The 22179-nt window shown below is 37.2% G+C and overlaps 2 protein-coding genes across 2 annotated transcripts; both read right to left on the bottom strand.

Moving 5' to 3' along the window:
• Nucleotides 1-11609: 11609 nt before the first annotated feature.
• On the bottom strand, nucleotides 11610-21885 carry gnrhr4 (gonadotropin releasing hormone receptor 4). Its single transcript, XM_055042334.1, is given in 5 exon segments — nucleotides 11610-12510; nucleotides 12584-12788; nucleotides 20732-21288; nucleotides 21740-21821; nucleotides 21823-21885. Coding segments are annotated over 5 exon segments (1371 nt in total). The 3' UTR covers nucleotides 11610-12046.
• Nucleotides 14171-15291, bottom strand: LOC129367708 (uncharacterized). The gene is made up of 2 exons (XM_055042343.1): nucleotides 14355-15291; nucleotides 14171-14245 (listed from the first exon to the last, which is right to left on the bottom strand). Exon 1 carries the CDS (start codon nucleotides 15267-15269, stop codon nucleotides 14664-14666), a length of 606 nt encoding a protein of 201 aa, XP_054898318.1. The 5' UTR covers nucleotides 15270-15291; the 3' UTR covers nucleotides 14171-14245; nucleotides 14355-14663.
• Nucleotides 21886-22179: the final 294 nt, after the last annotated feature.

Genomic DNA, 22179 nt, shown 5'->3' on the forward strand with positions numbered 1-22179 from the left:
TATAATGCATTGTGGGAGGTGGGCAGTGTCATTAAGCAACAAAACATCCCATTCAAACCTGTTTAAAATCAGTTGCTTCAGCAATTATCTGCCAGACTGGCTTTTTCAATTTGTCTCTCAGTTCACCACAGGGAGCTCAGAGGAAATACAATTTGGTCAGTGAGGGTAAAAGATCAGTTTTTTATGATAAATAGGAACCAATGTGTGGAAATAGCTGTGTATTTTTTGACTGTACATATTTATCTGATTTTTAAACATGGGATGCAATGAGTGGCAATGTATGTGTATCTCTTCATTAAGGGGACATAGCCCTGATTACTGTAGAATTAAGAAATCACTTAAATAGAGCTTGTTGGACACCAACCATTTTTATGAAAATGTTCTACTCCTGTTTTATAAAATCAAAATTAACATTTCCTTTAATTTTTTGGTTTGAGTTGCTGATGTTGTCCCTGAAAAATAAATCACATTGTCAGGATGTGCCAACAAAGGATAGGGATAAGTCTAGTAGAGTCCCAAAAATCCCAAAAATCAATGCTTCACTTGTCTCAGAGAATTTGCTTGTTTTTCCACAACTCGCAGGTTTATTCATTTGTTGTACAATAATCTAGAAAACTTATTTAATTACTTTCAAATCTTCATATCAGCAAGCACTCCAACTTGACACATGCCCAGTCTATTTAATTAAAACTCCCACTGATCCTTTATTTACAGAGCAGTGGGAAATGCCTTTAATCATCTGTTGCCACACACAACCTTGTATGCAGCAAAAACAACGAAACACTCATTTCCAACTAACGCCCTGGGGTGAACAACAGGCACAAATTAAAGAAGCCAATTTATCCTCAAATTATTTACTAGAGAGGGCTGATTTTACCAGTAAGCCTTTATTTTATAATGCTTTCTTTTCACTTACACTCAGTGTTCAGTGTCAGTGTTCATAATTTAGCAATGAGAAAGAGACTGACCAAAACCACTTCTGACGAAAAGTAGCTTGTCATTTGAAAGAATAATAATAAAAAAAAAAAAAAACGTCTTCATAATTATCAAGACCTTCATGGAGATACTTAGTGTACTTATGACGCATATTTGAAGGTGTGTGTCCTATTATTTCTGTCATAAAACTAACAGTAGTTTAGAAAAAGAACATCGTGTGTACAATCACTCAGTGGTAGTGGGATGGCCTGAGGATGTTCTGCTGATACATGATGAGCTATAACTCATCATGTATGATGAGTTATAGCTACTCTCCATTATCAAATACTCAAGGGGATATCTCACCATCAGTTTGTGATCCTCAGTTTAAGTGTACTCAGGATATGTAGAAGGACATTGATCCCCGCCACTTGCCACATACGCAAATCCAATCTGAATGGCTCAAACAAAGGAAAATGAAAGATGCTTAGCGAGCCGAATCAGCATAAGAACTTAAAATGTATTATGATGCTGCATCAACTTTCACTTGCACAGTTTGTATAACAGAACAAAAAAAATCAAGTCACTGAGAAGTCTGAAACTAGATAATCATGAAATTAGCTAATTGCAATACATTATAAGTGCCTGGCAAAGATTTAAAAAATGCAACAGAATGTGAAAATGAAGTACACCTATTATGCTTTTATTACAATTAAGAGGATAAGTGGCAACCTGGTGGTGCAATCAAATATAATGGTCTTTAGAAATGCCAAGCTCTGTCAGAGAAAGCAAATGTTTTGGCTGCTTCTCAGTCTGCAGCTCTTGGTTTATATCAACACAATCCCAGGAAGACAAACCTCCAGCAGTCACCTTCGAGAGGCTTTTCTTGTTAATCTGTATAGAGCACAGAATCACTTTGAAACTATTTTAAATCTACAATCTACATTTTTCTCAACTGAAAGAAAAAACAATCTCCCCTGTGGGGAGGATATCTCAGCAAGTTCTCTTGAAGGTCAAACAAGTGTAATACTGTAAGAAATTTCTGTTAAATCCTAAATGTTACATTGCATAAATTGCAATTCCGACAGGTTTCTGTTTGAACAGAAAACATCAATGTTTCTGAAAGGACAATCAGAAAAAAACGACTGGTGAGGTAAGGCCTTCAATCTTTTCTGTTTTGTTAATTTATTTGTTCCTGCCACCTGTTTTGTTTCTTCACAGGATTCACAAAGCGAATTGCCTTGGATACAAGTCGATCAGATTCCTGCAATTTGCAACAGGTTTTTTTCTTCAAGTCATGCTTGTGTTTAGATCATTCATTTGATGAAAAAAACGTATTGACTACAATACAAGATAGAGATAATTTGAGGAGGGGGTGAGTTCTACTTTCTGTGACATCCTTCACCCAATCGTTGTACGGTCAATAGCTCAGAGGTTTGACTTATTCCCTGCTTATTCCTCTGCACCAACATTATCAGCAGTTTTCAGTTGTGTTTTTAAGTGTGATCTTTGAGACGCCAATAGGTCTAGGCTTAAAAATGCCAAGAATTGTGCACTGTATAATTTACAAAAATGTGAACAAGTTTATAAATGCAATATCTCATTTACAAATTTCATTTGATCAATGAATCTATTTTAAGAGCAAATATGGTTGTTTTTTTCTCTCATTTTAGAATCAGGTGCATGTTCTAATTCAGATTTGCACACATCTAGCAATTGCATTTAGCAAATTTGTGAACAATGTATGTCCAATATATTTCTATTCTAATTCTGGAGTGTTTGAGAAGAGTGACGAAAAGACCGCAGAGCAACTCATGTTGGGAAAGATTCCTGTGAGCAAACATTATTATTTCAAGAAACGTTTTCTTTAGCCAAAATTCAAAGTGTGACAATAAGCACACAGGCGAAATCAAAAAAAATATTTTGTTAGATATGGTAGCTATGAATATGATCCGGGCAACTTGAAGTTAATGTTTCAACTCCAGAGTGAAATTTGAAGGGATTTATTTGACAGCTAAATCTTGAACACAGGCTTAAATTACTTTACAAGTTCCCTATGTTTTGTAAAATCTTTACACAAACTTTTACTTTACTTTTACTTTTGTAAAATCATTATAATAAAAAAAATAAATAAATAAAAAGATCAAGATAATTACTAGCCATCATTCTACAATCATTTCCTCATATCCACCTAATGGTCTTCCTGTCACTTTCTAACCAGATGGAGAAGTGGATGAAAATGTCTCCGTCAGGAATGATGGGAAGGAAGTCCCATTATCTAAGAGAGGGGTTATCTGGAGGTGTGGAAATCTTCTCATAAGCATAGCCACTGAGTCAACCAGAACTGAAGTGTCTGCTTTATTTTGCAACTTCACCTGCTTGAGTTCAGCCCCTGTCAATCAGGGAGAAGGAGGGTGAATGTGAGTGTGCATGCTTTGCAAGTACACATGCAAATGTGTACTTGCAATGTGTAATTGTAGGTTTGCAAGCCATTAAGCCTTGGAAAAGTGTCTTTAAGTTTCACTTAAGTAAAATCTGATGTATGTGACAAAGAGCAGTCACATTAAAGAAGAACATGGAAAGGCTTCTATGTGTTGCTGTGCACATGTTGACTTTAAAAGAGATGTAGCCATAAACTTGTAAAAGGTACTCATTTGTTTGGACTATTTGGAAGATAATTTGCTTGTTTTTCCACAGCTGGCATATTTATTCGTTTGTTGTGCAATAACATAGAAAGCCTATTTAATTAATTTCAAATCTTCATATCAAACACTTCATCACTCTGTCTTGAAACATATATCGATTCAATTTATTTAAATCTCTCAAAGATCTTAGAAGGGGGGCACGTCTTTAATCATCTGCTGTCAGAATATAAATAAAATAAATAAATACAAACTTTTGGTTGTGAAAAACAGATTCATAACAAACTCCTTAAGATGAACTATAGGCAATAAATAAAGACAATGAAGAGTGACTTATTTAGAACAGAGTTTGATTAGTGTGGACTTCTACCATTTAATATTTTCTTATTTTGTGTGGAAGAAGAAGAAAATCAGCAGTGTCAAAATGTATCCCTGACTGAATTGGATAATATCAATCTATGCAAAATTGACACAGTATTGCATGCCAACCTTGTTACACAGCCAGTCACTGACTGAATGTCAGTCTAGCTCTCCACACAATGAAAGCATAACAACATTATGCATTAAATTTGTCATTTCTCATAGGTGTGAGCAAGTCAGCCAATAAGGGGAAATGGTATTCAAAGATTCAAATGAAAGAGTTTGATTTTACAGCCACCCTCAGAATGTCGGAATGTCCTTTAGAGGCTGGAATAAGCCAAAGCCTGGAGGCAAAGATAAGGTGCAGACCAACTGAGTGTTTATTCACTAATATTGAACAGGCTCACAAACAGGCAGAAAAACCTAACCTGTTCCTCAGGCCAAAACAGAACTCAGCAGCAGCTCACAAGCATCTTAACAAGCAGTCTTCAATAACATCCTCAAATTAACAAATCTACCATGAAACAGGGGAATATATTTATAAATACATACATACATACATACATACATACATACATACATAAAAACACATTTGCAAAATGACTAAAACATCCTTCTGACCAGCAAATACTGTCAAACAATAGAACACACCTAAAACCACTCTTCTATTTATGTATTTATAGCTATAATTGTAAACCATAAAGTTCACAGAATACTTCTGAGTCAGTGAACTTCTGTGGAACCTTTAAATGGCTCGCAGGCCCACAGAGAAAGCGAAAGAGGGAAGTCATCTGCACAACAAATACCGCACTGAAACATCAACAAAGTTAGATGCTGCTGCTTATTGTTATTTCCACAGACCATTATATATTGACAATACAAATTTCTCAGATAGACTCTGGCTTATGACCACCGGATCAGGCATTAGACAGCCAGAGAGCCCAAAGTTCAGATTTTAGTTAGATTTTACATTACATGTTTTCTTACAGGGTGTGTATGGATACAAAGTCTATGAATAAATACTGTAGCTGTAAATTATATTGGCAAAAATAAATATTGTATATTTCTTATTCAAATGTCAAGCAGTTGAAGGTGGACTCCCAGACAACTTTCTTTCACCAGTCCAGCTGTGGTCATATGTAAACAGCAGCCTATAGCAAAATGCTAAAAATAGAACAAAAAAAACAACAACAACGGAATAACACGCATGTATTATTCATGTTCCACCAGGTGTTTTACACATTACTTCACTAATTCCCATGAAACATGACAATCTCAAGTGCATTAAGCTCTACTGGAGCAGTACTTGCTTATATCTTGTTTGGCAGACATGTTTTGACAAGTGACAAATGTCAAGGTCACGTCAACTGAACCTCCAGAATGTGTTTGGTTTTCATAGCAAAATAACAAGATGTTACACAAGATGTTATTAAGATGTTACACAAGATGTTATTTAAAGTCTTATGATTGCAACTAATCTGTACGTAGTCTATATATTATATACTAAAATAAGAGCAAACACACACACACACGCACGCACGCACACACTTACACACACAAAGTATTTTATTTATAGACCTGCTGACTAAAGAGCTAGAAAGTAACTAGCTGTCAGTCAATAGGGCAGGTTGTGTTCAGTGTGGGAGGCTGTCTCAAAATCTGGAGACCAGAACCTTAAAACATAAAATCTCCCAGCAGCTTCAGCCTCAACAACAGAAAAAAAAGGTTTCCTTTACAAAATCTGTTAAGCCTGAAGGTAGAGCAGATATGTGGGAGCTCATATCCATGTGGCAGATGGCCAATTCAAAGTCTTTTTATACAAGGTACAGAAACAAAAATATAATACCGTCCTTGTCGAATCCAATTTTTTTATTACATTGTGCAAAGTTTTTGTTAACGTTTGCAGACTTTATGTTTTATTAATGTATGAGTGCTTATAACATGTTCATTCACCTTCTCAAATGGAAACCTTCAACTAATGGTTCCTAACAAAATTTTTCATTTATCATTTCACCAAACACTGAACATCACTAACTATAGAAATTCTTGAAAATTGAAAAAAATCAACACAAAAGAATGAAAGAAGAGCACCTTCAGCTAGTTTCACTTCAACAGGGATGCTGAAGCAGTCAAAGAGACCAGATATGTAGCAATAATCTCGACTAAGAAAGGAAAAAGCAGTAACCCACCAAATATTAAGCTGTATTTATATAGTATCAATGCAAACTGAAACTGTATGAAGGCAGAACATCCTTCAGAATGTGACTGTTCAATTCTCAACCCTATTAATTGTTGGTTAAAAAAGAGAATAAATATAATAATATTAATATTTTAAAGAATAAGGACAGAGACTTGTGATTTTCCCTCTGTCAGCCAAACGTATTGAAAACAAAGTGAAGGGAGGGGGGTTCAGGTTATGGAAACCCCTGCCTCCTTCCCACCATCTTGTTTGGTCCAGAGTTCCAGACAGGCTAAGACTCCCTTTGTCCATGATGCTGGAAAATTAAAGCATTTCTCCAATCTTGACTGTTTAATATTTGATAGACGTTGCAGTTTTCAGGATGTTTCAGCCTTACAATTTCTTAAGACTTAAGAAAGAGGAGGATGTTTAGTGAAAGGATTGTGCAAGGCTGTTTGTTGCTGAACAATAAAATGAAGTCAGTGATAACGAGAATAAAAATTATAAACAGGACAGATTTATTGTTATAAAGACCCAAATGTAAAAAAAAAAAAAGTGAAACATACTTTTTACTGGGTGGAATTCTGATATGTGGTAGTGAACATATACTCAGGTTATATCAGTCCCCTGAATTAATTTTATTTCAACATTTAAAAAAATTACTACATTCATTAACATTCAATTGATTAATCCCTTGTGTTTATTTCAAATAAATACAACATGTTCACTGGATGGTGTTCTCATTCTCACCTTCAATCCCCCGAAAAGGATCCCTCTTTAGTAAACCACAAATCTAGTTTACCTGTTAAAAATACATTATAATAGGAGATCAACCTTCATGGAGGGCAAAAACTTTACAATTCATCAAAGTAATATGGCAAATTATACTGGTGAGAAAACAGCTTCATTTGTATGCTTCACACCTTCTGCAGTATATTTTGCTGAAATAAATATCTGCTGTGATGATCTGATTGCCTATTAAGAACACATAGCCTTCACCAAGGTGGAACGTTTCTGGATGACTTGGATGCACATGGAGGTGCGTCCATGTCAGTGTGGATGTGCATTTGCATAATTTTGTTCATTGCTGGGAAGTGAGGATGTTGTACCATGCAGACTTTAAGGTTTAATGCTACAAGAGGAATGTAGTTTCTCTTGTAGTAAAGAAATACAAATATTGGGGAAAATATTGTGGATTTTAAAAGTCTAAAAACCTCTCTTCAGTTCCCAGAATGTTGTGGGATGAGAAATGAGACCACCATTTCTCCACCTTTTTTATTATGTATTTCTAGAACAGTCAACTGTAATTTGGTGAAACTGAATAGCTGCAGACTTGTAGTTGTTTTGCAAATGAAAGCTGATATAAAGAAAGGTGGAGTCATCAACTTAAACAAGAGTAACTAAAGCTTAAAGCTCAGTTGATAAAGAAAAGCTACTTTTTTTATTTTCCCTGAAAAGAAAATGGAACAGCTGAAACCTGTTGTTTTTATATCTACCCAATTGTTTCACACTATTAATTGGTAATCAGCCTTTAAAAGACATGGTGGGAAAATAAAAGAGAGACGAGAAACTTGCACAAACATACAACAAATTTCTGGAGCACAACTTTCATCATAAAATTCCTGTGCGCAAAGCGATTCAAGCTGCAAAAAATTGCACAGAAATGTCAAGGCCTCAGTAAAGTGCACAACAACTTGGTGATTAATGTAATAAATAATGCTAAGCAAATTTAATTAATATGCTTAATAATACTTTGTCCTCTCCAGGTCTCTTCAAAGAAACCTTTGAACAAAATGGGCTATACCAATCTTATAAGCAAACCTTCATCACAACAAAGTTCCTTTTGTCAAGATGAACCAACTGGAGGATGTTTTGTTCATATTTTAAAAGCAGGTGTAAAAAAAAGCGGAGAGATGATTCACAATTGACAAAATGAGAAGAAAACAGTGAACACAAAAGGTTTTATGAATGACAAGCCTCTGGACTCAGCTCCTTTTTTTCCCTGTCAAGGGGGAAAGCTTTATAGATACCTGCTGTCGCTTTTCGCATCAGATGGGAAGACATTTGTTATCTCGACAGTATTTGAAAGTGTTACTTGTGTATTAACTTGACAGTATGTCCATGACTCTGCTTGCCATTCTAACATTTCACATGCATCTGTCTAAATGTTGCATATCAGGAGTGGCTGCACCTGCAAAATCTGTCTGTAAGAATTCCTTGTGACCAAGTCTTTTTTTACACACATTTAATACACCAATCCACTAATACAACTAAAGAACATAAAAACAAGGCTTCATCACTGAAATTGTTTTTTGTTTTTTCATCTTTCAGTATCGTACATTACGTTTTTCTGTCCTTGAGCTCTGTCAGGTGGCGAGTTCTTAGCTGTCTTAGCATCTTTTCTCCATTCAACTTTTTGAGCCATTATAGCACCATCAGCTCCATCATCATTACATGATGCAAAATATATTCATCTTTGCTTTTCTGAGAGATATCCATTGGAAATTTGACCATTATTTGCATTTCACTAAATTATTAGCTTAATTTCCCTGCCAGTTAGTGCTTATCGGCATACGACAAATACGAGTGAGTAACTTTAACTCGCACAACTGGGTTGAACTGCAATTGTTGCTTGATTACAAAAAATGTAACTGCAGAAATATTTACTGAGATTGAAGTATTTTTTAAAAACAGTCCAGTTCTAGTACTGGTAAATCAGTACTGGATTTACCAGTACTATACCAATATAGTCAGTTGTGCCAGATGTTCACTTTGACAAAGAGATGTTTAATTGCAATTCAATTTAAACATAAAATCAATACTTCACATTTTCAAAGGGTTTCTTTGGTGTGCAGCATGTTTGAGACTACAACATCGAATTGAGAGAATGTCTGTTTCCTGTTGGATGAATTCAACATAAAGAAAGGACGTTTTGGTCAAAAACTTTTAAGCGTGAATATGTATCAGCAGGTTTCCTTCACTGGTGTTGAAGAGTGGACGTGTGGTAACACAAATTACTTTGGCCAGGCCATCTGGTGTACAGAAATCTGGTGTATTAATTTCATATAATGTTAACGCCACTTCACTTTCTTTTTAAAAAAATAATTATAAATCATTTTCACCCACATTAAACTAAGACACCTGGCCTCAATGTTTTTCCAAAGATGTACTCTAAAGTTTCAGTTGTCTTGAAATTATTTTAGGGAAAGTAAATCTTTCAGCATGACTCATCGTAATACATAAAACTTTCTGAAGCAATGACCCTCTCAGAGGGGAAAACATGTCCCTTTGAAACGTGTCGCTCATGAGAAGTATTTGCCAACATTCTTGACCTTGTCATTTCATGGAACATGCCATGTGTGCTTCAGGTCACTTGTGAGCTTTACCTCTTGAATACCTGAACATGTACCTGCCATCCTGTCAACTCTCACATGTCCAGTGAGCTCTGCAGAGAAGACAATAGCACACTCTTTTGCACACTCATTGTCACAACATCAAGGTAGAAGAATAATTATATTACTTCACATAGTAAGTGACATAAATGCAGATACTTTGGTAGAACATAATAGAATAGAATCACTTTAAATAACTATTTATCTTGAGATGCACAACCCCATTTTCAGTAGGAGATGTTCAAACAAATGAAATATTGAGTGCTAAAATGCCTAATAAATTGAAACTGTATTCAGGTATTCAATGGGAGGCAGTTCTTTGTGCTCTAGTTACTTAAGGCCTTCATCAGATCCCTCGACATGGTCACTGTGGCCACCCTGTCAGGTAATCTGTGTAATGGAGCTGAATTCACAAACTTACAAATCTGCCTTTGATTGGATTTGATGGATCATGAAGGATCACATCATCCATTCCTGACTTATTTACTATGTATTGCAGAGGATCAACCACATGCTTCACCTGTGGAGAATGCAGAATGCAGAGAATCGGCTGCTCCAGTGTCTTCATGATGTGTGATGGAAGAGCCACCGATCTGTAGTCGTTGATCTTAGCTGGGCGTCCAACAAAGAGTGACAGCACCAAGCATGATGTTTTACACAAAACAGTGACATTGTCTGTTTGTAAATTAACCAGATGACAACTATTCATAGAAAAAGTCAAACTACCCTTCTGTCAAAAGTATATGGCAAACTGTTGTCACTTCTAAGTTTAAAAAATGACAGTTAATCCATTTGTCATCATTTAAAATACATCTTGATTGAGATGCTCATTTTCTTCTATTCTGTGATGAGCTGAAAGCCGATGTTCCTTAAGACTGACTAAACATTTTTCCTAAAATCTACATAAAGCAAGAGGCTACTGTGCTATGTGACGTGACTGTTCTGTTACCTGAAGAGAGATTGTCAGTCTGACCTTAAATCTAAATATGTTTAGATTGGTATTTAGATTATTGTGACACAACTGATTTTGAGGGAGATATTTTTTATTAGAAAAATAGCGAGATACTGACAATACATTGAAACATACAATCGAATTTACAGAATAAAGGGAAACAGCAGGCAAATATGTGCATTTTTTTCACATTATAAGTACCAGTCATAAAATCCAAATAACATCACAAAATCAAGTGTTTTGCCCTGATTTAACTAAAAACTGACATTAATACACAACATAATGAGCTAACAACACTAATGATAATCTAATAATCAATAAGTATTCAAGTACCATGCAAAAATATTTGAGTATATAAATACAAAAAAGGAAACAGCTAATATTATATTATACTGGCACAGAAGTTGATGAAAGGATTTCAGCAGATCCAAAAATTTTCTCATTTGTAGGGTAGACATTATAGTACTTGTTTACATTACTGTCATCCAGATGACCTTTGATGTAAACACGAGTCCTGCTCAATTATAAACGACAACATTGTAAGCATATTAAAGTCTTTGAATAAATTAAATGTCAATCTAGACATAGTTAAAAAAACGAAAAGCATAGCTTTTAATCACTCTAAGAATCATTTCCATTTTGTCAACTTTATTTCTTGCCATAGAAAACAAGACCAGCCATTCTAAACAAAAAGACAAATCAGCAAGCACATCCACATCAGCTGTGAGGTTGGATTCAACATGTAAGCTGCTCAGTTTTATTTTTTATATACATAGTTTCTTAAAGAATAAGAGTCAAAGAAACTATTATGAATCTGTGAGCTGAAATTTACACTTTGTGGAGGTAGGAGGAAACATCCATCAGTTTGGGAGCGTCAGACAAATCAGGCAATTTATGAAGAACACCATGTTGTAATGTTTCAAAGACAATTTAAAGTGTGTTGAAATAATTGTAAATGAAATTGTTTTATGTTGTCATTTTTTTATCTTTAAAGTATAACTTTGTAAAGGGTAAATATCATCATATAGGATAAAACCTCAAAATCTTAAATAATTAAAGAGAGCTTAATTACAAAAAGACTACACAAAATGCACTTTTCTGATGCATATCTAAAGCAGAGATCACTGTTATAAACAGAAAAAATATATATTTTCTTGCTAATATGTTTCTGGATTACATTTCAGTCTTAAAGGAAACTTTAAACTGAGCAATAAAAAGACAATGCTGTTTATACCATGGGTGCAACAGATAGCCCTATTGCAGTCAACAATCATATCATCACATTGACAACAGTCATCATAGTGACAGTGGGTGAGTTTTGTGAGCATAAATTTCTCAAGTTAGAAATTTTTAGACTCTTTTTTATGTTTTTTAAGAGCATAAAAGTGTTGCTGAGTTCTACGGATGGTCTCCTTCAATCTTTACAAAAACAGTAGCATGTTAAGATTTTGCATCTACTCTTCTAAATCTTTTCATTGGTATAATTGAAATGAGATATTTCCACCATTTTTGACTTCAATGTATGAAGCTTTACATAACAAAATCAATGAAGTAGGCAACATTAATAAGTAAGTACACCTGTTTTTTCCTGAAAGGCTTTCAGCCATTAAACCTCACTCACTGAAATGACAGTACAGGAGGCATTTTTTAAGTTGTTGCTGTAACTTTCCTCTCCTGGTTGTTTACCAGAACCACCAGAGGTGATCTGCCTGCGAGACGATAAGCCAGACATTTGCACCAGACAGGTGTTGTTTTCTAACTCTGTGTGGGTGGTCGAATTTTGACGACGTCTCCTGAGACCTTGACGAAAGTGAATTGTAAACAGGCCGTAGGTGATGGGGTCCAAACATGCATTGAAGAGGCCAAATATGAACAGCATGTGAGTAAGTGAATGAGAGACCGTCTCCTCCATTTTTTCAGGAAACAACCAATACCACAAGCCAAGCAGGTAGTACGGCGTCCAGCAGATGATGAACGAAGTCACAATGACAATGCTCATCTTCAGAGTTCTCATCCGAGCTTTTGGGATGTTACTGTGAGAACGCCGAAGATGGATGTCTCTGGACAGAGCTAGAACAAATAAAAATATCATCTCTGTTCCAGACAATAATTTTGATCTGCAGAAGTGAGACTTGTGACTTACTGTTATTCTGAGCCATGCGGCTGGATATCTCCACCAAGATTCGCGTGTAGCAGAAAATCATGATGACCAAGGGCAGGAGAAAGAGGCACGTGAATGTAAACATGTTATAGAGAGTCTCCTGCCAGCGATGGATAAAACTACCATGGGTGGTGCACTGGGTGAAGTTCTCAGGCACTGTTATGGTCACATTGTGGAAAATAAACATCTGTTGGAAAAAAAAAAAGAGAACAGCTCTATTAACCTGATTTTAATGTCACAGTGGTTTGTTCTTTGTTCTGATGTGAATAGGTGTAGAGCAGTGATTTTCAGAGTGGTGGCTGAGGTTCTGTGAGGGGCCAGCAGAAGCCTTCCATCATGAAATTAATTATTGTGAAGCTCATAAAATTGTAAGAGGTGAAAAAGTTAATTCTAATAAATTTTGTACTGACATTTTTAATTTTCTCATACAGTATTTATAATAAAATATAACTAAATATAGCCATGCTCATCTTTCTAATTGGTTGATTGTCAAATCTATGAAGCTGCTTTGCTCCTCAAACAAACCATGAAATGGACAAATTTCTGTCAAGAACAAAGACCAAAGAAATTTTCCAGCAGCCTGACTGTGAAGGACTCTGCTGTAAACAAGACAGAAGTCAAGGCCAACCAAAATCAAAAGGTATGAGGCAATATTTATGCTAAACAAGCATCACTACTTTTATTCCAGTAGCGAATAAAAGTGAGAGAAAAACATTCTAATCTATTCAAAGCAATCCTTAAATTAAGCAAACAACATCTGCCTCTTTGTTATGCCATGTTTTATTAAAATATCCAATAACACTCCATCAAATATCAGAAAGAAATGAAGAGAGCTTTTTTTAATTTTATTCCGAGCTGTTATGTTGTCCCCCTCGTGCGATGATGCCCAGGGCAGAGAGCCATAATATCACCTCTGGGAGTTCAGGAATTCAATCCGAGTTATGAGCTTTCCCCGTCTGCATGTTTGCCAGGATAAAATAAAACCCCAGGCGGTGACGAGGTGCGGACTGACCTCAGCGGGATCTTCACCGCGAGATATCTGTCGATCGCGATGGCCAGCAGGCTGAAGATGGAGCTCTGAGTGAGTACCAGCACAAAACAGGCGACGGTGTGGAGCAGAAAAGCCTGGAAATCAGCCGGGAATGGGTTTTGGTCTCTGAGCCCTCGGGCGGCACAGCATTGGAAACGGATTAGCGGAAAACACAGGATGAGCTCAGGAACCGTGCTCAGCGACGCTCCGAGTGAAATCACTGCTGCGTCCTAAAGTTAAATCTCTACCAGGACTCAAGAGCTCCCTGATGTTGCAACTTTCACGGAAAATCACAGCGTAGGATCAAGTTAGACCAACGTGGTCCATTTATTTTATCACACCTTTATAGTAATCGGTGACTTAAAGCTAAAAAAAAAACCAGAATAAATAAGAAAAACCTGCTGCACTAATACCGATTTCTGATTTTTCTTTGTGTCTTCAATTCAGTTTGACTCTCTGTTTAAGTAACATTCAAATTTTATAGAATATGATTGAAATAATCCATCCATCCATCCAGTTCTTAAGGCCTAGTATGGGGTCAGGAAGTGTGCTGGTACCTATCTCCAGCGGTCAACAAGTCAGAGGCTGGGTCACCCTGGACAGGTCACCAGTCCCTTGCAGGGAAACAGAGACACACTCATTAAGGAGAATTTAGAGAACCCACTTAACAGTCATACTTTTGGACTCTGTGGGAGGAAGCCGGAGTACCCGGAGAGAACCCACCATGCACAGGGAGATGATGCAAACTCCATGCAGAAAGACCCCGGGCCAAGAATTGAACCCAGTACCATCAAACTGCAAGGCAACAGTGGTACGAACTATGCATCCCTTTTTAAGTAACATTTAAAGTGATCAAATATGACTGGAAATAATTGTTAAGGTAATTATTGGAGGCTTTTTGGGGTTGGGACCGACGGAGGCACGGAGAGAGGACTCGATACCAGGACCAACAGAGGAACAGAGAGGCGGAGGCACAGGGGGGCGTCATGGAGCCGAGATCGACAGCCGAGATTGACATCTTCAAGAGGCATTTCATTTGATAAAATACCTCTTGAAGATGTTGGCACCAGAAGAAAGTTTTGAGAAAAAACTGCCCCTCTTCTTCTGGTGCTTTTCAATCTGGGTTAAAAGAGACGACACAATCGTGTCGTCGACAATCTCGTGCTCCATGAAGCCCAGAGCCCATCTGGCAGAACATCCAAAGGTTTCTCTGAGGTCCCTGAAAACCTTTTTCACAAGCCCAGGGACCCAGTCCACCTGGATTTCCACCGGATGGCTCTCGATGTCAGCGCAGATATGATGAACTATGCGCTCCTGTGCCTCCATCAGGGAATCAAGACACCTCCGTGTCTTTGACTCCCTGATGCCCAGACACAGCAACGACTTCACAAAAAGTCGCACTGTGTCCTGTCTCTGTTCCTCTAGGGACGCCCTCAGTCCTTCGGCACGTCTCCTTGCTGTCATCAGTTCATGGACTAAACTGATGACAGCTCGCGCCAAAGAACTGAGACCTAAGCCCGGCCTCAGAATCGACAAGGGGTCTTCATCATCCATTGGAGACATAGATGTTACGTGCTTCAGGAAGAGGACGTCAAGCACCTGAGCACAGTCTCCCTGGACGACTTCGTCGACTCCCATCGCCCGGGCAAAGGCCTGAGAGACCTGATCTCCGAACATGACTTTTATATATCGCCATACTCGTAGTTCAGGTTCTCAGAAACGTCCCTGACAAAACCGGAGAAAACATTCATTAAATAACTTAAAAGGTATCTCGTCCTCTTCGATACCTTCATCCAGGACCAGAAATTGTCGATCCAGCCAGTCTTCTTCATGTGTTTGATTGATGTATTCACTGATAGCAGATATGGCGTGTCCATCCACTAACAATTGCACGTCTCTCCTCAATAACTCCATGTTTCTTCTGAACTGAACTTGATGCCTACTCTTCTTGAAATACCGTGGAACCTGGCAGAATGTTACCAAGCGGAGTTATTTATACCCCGTGTTACACAACAAAGCAATATGTGACATCACAGCCTGTTCATGTTATTGTGATGTCACAGACAACTTTCCTTTAAATTCTTAATGACGTTTTATACTTATTTGTCTGTAACTTAATCTAAATTCTTACTCAGATATAAAAATAAAACAAACTCAAAACTTAAATGGGTTCTCTGCTGGTCAATAAACACATTCAGCTGAACCTGGATTTTAATTTCGCAATCAGAGATGCAAGATGATCCCTGTTTACGCATAAAAGCAGGTTTCCTGTACGTTTCATCTGGATTTTCTCAACTAGATCTAAAAGTACGCTGGTTTTTATGCATCCAACTTATCTATCAATGTTGATCGAGGCGAAAATTGACAAATTTCTATTACTGGCAACGACAATAATTGATGCTCCATTAAACGTTTGGCATTTAACTCACTCACAGAATATGTATCAAATTGCTGAAATGTAAATCCTAAATGCTTCCAAAGTGAAACTTTTTTCTACCATCACAAAAACGTGATGTAAAATAAGTTGGCGAAAAAAATCGACGATCATTCCTCAGATGTCAAACTGTTGGATTTCTGTTGCTTTATCATCAAATGTCAGTCAAGTATGTAAGGAAGTAAGATGACTTTGTGCATCCTGGCACCTGATGAATTTCAAAGGACTGGCTGGATAAACAGAGTGTAATAATGACCTAAACACTTATCTGATCATTAAACTCAAAATCCTTTTATAAACACATCACATCTTTGTGCTTGTAAAATATTGGACTCCAGTTACGAATCAAAGTTAAAAATGATCAGTCTGATTGATTGGTGCATCTCTAGTTTTCAATATTACTCCCAGTGATAGATATATGTTCTTAGTCATGTTTTATCACACTTTATTTCCTTTAAACATGTTAGTACTACACATGAAACCCGTTATTTTATAAACTATGTAAAATGTAAAAACTCTTTAAATACTTTAAAGTAAATCGCAATTGTTCTGCATTACAAAGCATGAAAAAATTCCATTTGCCTCTGTAACAGTTCATAGGATATTATTAGTCATCTTATTAGCGGTGCCCCAGTCTGATTCATATTTTAACCGCTCATGAATACAAATCAAACCCTTTCTGAAAAAATAAAACCACGGTTTTATAAAACTGGAATTATTTTTAAGGCTCTCTGCTCGGTGTAAAGTAAAATCATTTTTAGAAGAGTTTGAAATGATAATCTATCTATAAGATGATTTTTTTTTTCTTTTACATATTTGTGGCATTGTATGTGGGCTTACAAATGGGGATTCCTGAAAAGAAGCTAATACTGATGAGCCAATCACAGTCCACCTCTAATTGGCTCATTGTCCCCATGGTGTCTGCTTCGCAGGAAGAGCATCTTCAGGGCAAGCTGTGCCCAGAGATTCAAACACAGAGTCAGCATTCTGTGTTCAGACTTCCTGAACCATGTTGGAGTGGCACATTGACCAAAACAAAATCAAACTTTTATTTTTTATTTTTTTTCTGTACTACTTAATTTTATTTTTGTGTTTTGTCTGTGTGATTGTTGTGAAGCATTTGGTCAGATGAGGCTTTTGTAAATGTACTATTTCAATAAACATTGACTTGACTATGTCTTTCAGTAACTTTTTGCAGCGCATTTAATTTGCATCCAACTCAGCACTAAACCCAAAAAGGGAAACCACCAAGATAACCAAAAGACCCGCTTTGTAACAACAAAGCAAAATTGGTATTAAACAAAGCAAAAAAACTTTATCTTTTGACCAAAGATAAAATTTACATTTCTGATCCTTAAATCCAAATATCACATTCAATCTTATTTTCCACCTTCTACAACTTTTTCCTTTTCTAATCGGTTTTAGGCCATTTTTAATGAAGAGACATGAAATCACTCAAATTGAGGGCATGTATCACAGTGGCCTTTAGAGAAAGTGCAAGCTGTGGGGTGGAAACATGAGCTGAATTTAAACACTTGGCTGCCTCTCAGAAATAAGAAGAAGTTTATATCATGACATTTGATACAGGTTTTGTAGGTGCTCATGGTAATGGAAAATGATAAACAAAAGTATCTGTCTGGAAATGAATTAACCCATGATGTATCAGAAAGAGAAGATAGATTTGGTCTTCTTTTATATGCTAAAGTATTTTTTTTTTGTAAGCCTAGAAATGTCACAGTTTTCTTCTTTATTTTTTAAGTCAAGATTTCCACTTACCTTTCAGTGGGTTGACTGCTCTGGTCACTGAAAATGGAAAGTTTTTTTTCAGGCTTTACATAAATCACAAAATTACATTAATGTACAATTATTTTGGCAAGATTTCCCTAAATGCATCCATTACAAGCAGTTTAATGGAGCAAACAGCATCCGTTCAGGATGACATTGCTCACTGAAGCCCATTTAGGAGCAGACCTGTCTTTCTTTCCTTTTTCAGAATAGAAAGGACATACAGGAGTGTGCTGTGGTGGCGTAGGGGTTAGCACAACACACGTTTGGAGGCCTTGAGTCCTCGACGTGGCCGTTGCAGGTATTTGCTGCATGTCTTCCCCCCTCTCTTCACCCCTCAGCCTACTTTCATATAAAGGACACTAGAGTCCACAAAAGACCCCCTACAGGGGGGAAGAAAGGACATACAAACTAAGGTTTAGTCACATTTAAAGAATAATTGAACTGCCAATTTGCCCTTAAGGTTTCAAGTATCTAAATGGCATTGATGTTTTTATTTGAATGCAATACTGGGAGAAGACCCACTCTTGACCAGTTTCAAAGCAATTTGATTCACACTGGGAGACATTATACATCTTGAAAGTAAAACAAAATAAAAATAATTCAAATTAATCTTAGCAATACAGACCACAGAAAAATACACAAAAACATTGAAGAGGTGAAACAAGACCAAAACAAGTGACTTATTCTATTTTAGATCTATGCTATACATAAATGCTTTGGCCATTTAAGCTTCCTGTGAGTAACATGGAGTTTTGTACCCTTTCATTTCACAACCCCAAAGGAACCACAGTGGATAAGATGGAAAATAACCAAAATCAACCTTTTTCTTTCTTTATGACATGACCAATGTAGATTTAAATTTTCCATTTTGATGCTGAATGTATGCTTCTCGTGAAAATTAGATTGGCGGTGAAGTGAAAAAGAGTAGTCAGGTTTATTTCAGCTGGTTTTGAAATCCTGCATGCAATGCTAGTGTCCATTTGGTCACACTTCATTGCTAACCTATATGTTTTGTACGCATTAGTCACACTTAACAGTGTCTGCAATTACAGGAAAAATATATATTTTCTTGTCGCAATGAACAACATACTACAACTTTCAATTTATAGAAAATGTAATTAAGTAGAAAGATTTGCTTCATTTTGGGAGTCCCTATGTAACAAACTAACACCATGTGCAAATTACACTTAGTGGCCGTGACCTTTCCATTGATGCCATGGTAAATACAAATTGATACAGTGACCTTCCACAGCAGAGATACGGAGAAATGACCAGAATCCAGCATTCACTGCATGATTCCTCTGTGAGATGAGAGTCTTGGAACTCAGAGGCTGCAGGATTAAAGTCAAGCAGCTTTCACAAGATGATTTCCTTTTTGATCTTTTAAAATGTAGTCAATAAACAAAGAAAACAAACAATAAACAGAATGGGCTTTGTGAAATAGGGTTCATGTTTCAAAGAACTTATTGGAGAAGAAAGTTAGATAAAAAGTTGTTTCAAGGTTTTACTTATTTATTTATTTTTATCAAAACACATGCATTTCAAAATTTTATCCATCTCCTTTCAGCAGCTTTTTGTTACGTTGGTTCAAATGATGAGATTTTAATAAAAGGTCTGCACTAGGTCTGCTTTCCACCTACTGCACCATATGAAACACTTCTAATTTACAGGTATTGGCAGAGATTTTGTTTAGCTGTCAGGCTCTAGGTGTGTTTTGAGACTTGATTAGTGACTTCCTCCCTGATGTTTGGGAACCTGCAGAGATTCTGCAGAGCTCAGGGATGGACACGCTGCACCTGATCAAAGATCGGATTTAATTTAAATGAAGAGCTGCCTCATTTATGCTCAGTGTCTCAGACTAATTTAATCACTCTGTAATTGGTATATTTTCAGAACCTTCAACCTTTTTTAAACCTTGTTTTTGTGACTTGAACAAAATAAGTTACATGTCTTGAAAGAAGATATTTTTAAAGTTGTTTTGATCACAGGGGCATCAATAAACCAATAAACAGTTGGTTTATTGAAACCAGCTGTCTCAATAAAATTGTATTTTAATTATTCAATGAAAATGGTTATTTATGTGTATTACATGCAATAATTATGTAAATATGTCTTTCCAGAACTTATTTCAGTTCTGGTATTGAAACAACAAAAGACCAGTAAAAATTTAGTTTTTGACAGGTATGTGATCACTGAAACTCTTTTCACAAAGTGTAACCCGCAACAGGTCATTCCCAAAGACGAAGACTCAGAGTGCAGCATGCAAACATATACCACACATAGAAAGACGAGTGGAAGGAAAAAAGTATGGTACAAATAGTTGCACAAGAAAGAGGGATAGATGCAACGTTGACTGGATTGTGAAACAAAGCACATTTATGAGCTTGGGGAGGATTCATAAGGCACGACCTGCAGATGAAATCAGTACTTTAAGTCATCTGTGTATCTTAAACATCTCAGCATTGCCACAATGCCAAGTCTCAGATGCAGCAAATGAAGCAAAGAGAAACTCGACAAAGTACTAAGTGAATATTGTGTCTTTTTCTGTCAGTTTTTCTTTCAATTCAATTTTCCATTAATACGTTTGGACACAGCACCACAAACAGCCTGCATCTTTAGCAATGATCTACTTGTAAATCTGCTGGATAACAAGTCAGCTGTTCTCCATAGCTATGCCAACACAAGGCCACAACATTTTTGCATTTAAAAACTTATTTACTCTTATTATTCAGGAATTACTGAAATTAATTAACTTTTCAATGACTGGCTGAGATCCACTTGTATTTTTATACAACTGTGCTTTTACAGTGGTGTAGAGTAATAAAAGTTTGATGTCAATCTTTCCCCTGATGTCAGGGTGACATACATTCCCTCTTACCTGCGGGAGAGAGAGGATGAAGCTCATGGTCCAGGCCACGGTCAACATGATTTTGCTTTTCCTTTTGGCCTCGCTGATTCCTAGAGGATTGAGGATGGCAGACTGCCTGTCCAGACTGATCACCACGGTCACAAAGGCGCAGGAGTACATTGCCACAAGCTTCATGAACATAAGCAGCCTGCAGGCGGCGTCCCCCGCCTGCCACTGAACCGTGATGTTCCACACCGCGTCCACGGGCATCACGATGAAAGTCACCAGCAGGTCCGCCACCGTCAGGTTCATTATAAGGATCCTGACGTGAGACTTGCGCTTTCCGCCTTTGCCGGCTGCCCACAGCACAATCAGGTTGCACACGGCAGACACAGCGCACAGAGTGAAGGTGATGATCACTCGGACTTTAGCTGCGGTTGAAAAAGTGGGGAGTTGGAGCGCGTTTCCATCTGCGCTCTTATTGCAGTCCAAGGTGGTTCCCTGACAGCTGCCGTTCACCGTCTGATCCTTCAGCTGGTGGAACATAATGAACTCCCGGGGTTTGACGGGACAGATGAAAGGGACACCTAGACTTTATCTTTGCCCAACATCTTCAACTGAGTCTCCAATTGAGAAAAAAACGAGAGAGAAAAAAGACTCTTGTTAATTGTTCTCCTTTTCCTCTTGACGCGACATGTGCCACAGGAGAAAGAAAAGATCTGTAGGTTCTCACACCACTGCAGGAGGCAATTAGAAATTGGCTGCAGAATGCTGTTAACGACGTGCAAAGTCAATCTGACATCTGTATAAAAATGCATCACTGAAGTGCGCATAAAAGGTTTTACAAAATACACAACATAGCAGAAGCTAGTAACAAATAGGATAATAACTGAACTTCTAATGTAGCTCATCTGAAATCTCGTGCTGCTAATTTTAGGTTCGTATGAACAGACAAAATGGAAACAAATTATGGGCTGACTGACTGACTTTTTTTTTTTTTGTTATTTTTTTTTTCCCGAGACCAAGTATGCGTCTTACCTGGATGCGCAGGAGCCGGTGAGCGCTCGTACAGTGATCTCACAGAGCGCGTTTCCACTGCAGTCTCTGCAGCTGTTGCTTCAGTCCGGTTCATTCAGCCGCTGTGACGCGCAGAACTGCTGCTGGGGTCGACCGGTTTGATCCATCGACGAACTCAAGAGAATCATTTTCACTGGAAAAGACAACACAATTTCATATCATTTCACAATATACATGTAGCCTATAGATTCAGATTCAATTAGATTGGAATTTTGCCTTATGCTCAATGGAAATGATTATTATTTTTATTGCAATATAAAGCAGCGTGGATTTGTGCTTTTGGTTTGGGTGATTGTGTGGAACTCCACTTATGTGTCTGTTTTATTTCTTTTGATCCCATCAAAATTATAATGTGTAGCACGTTGCCTCCAAAGAGATGGTTAATATGAAATATTTCCCTT

The sequence above is a fragment of the Poeciliopsis prolifica genome, unplaced genomic scaffold, assembly GCF_027474105.1.
Source record: "Poeciliopsis prolifica strain line A6 unplaced genomic scaffold, Auburn_PproV2 SCAFFOLD001, whole genome shotgun sequence".
NCBI lineage: Eukaryota > Metazoa > Chordata > Actinopteri > Cyprinodontiformes > Poeciliidae > Poeciliopsis > Poeciliopsis prolifica.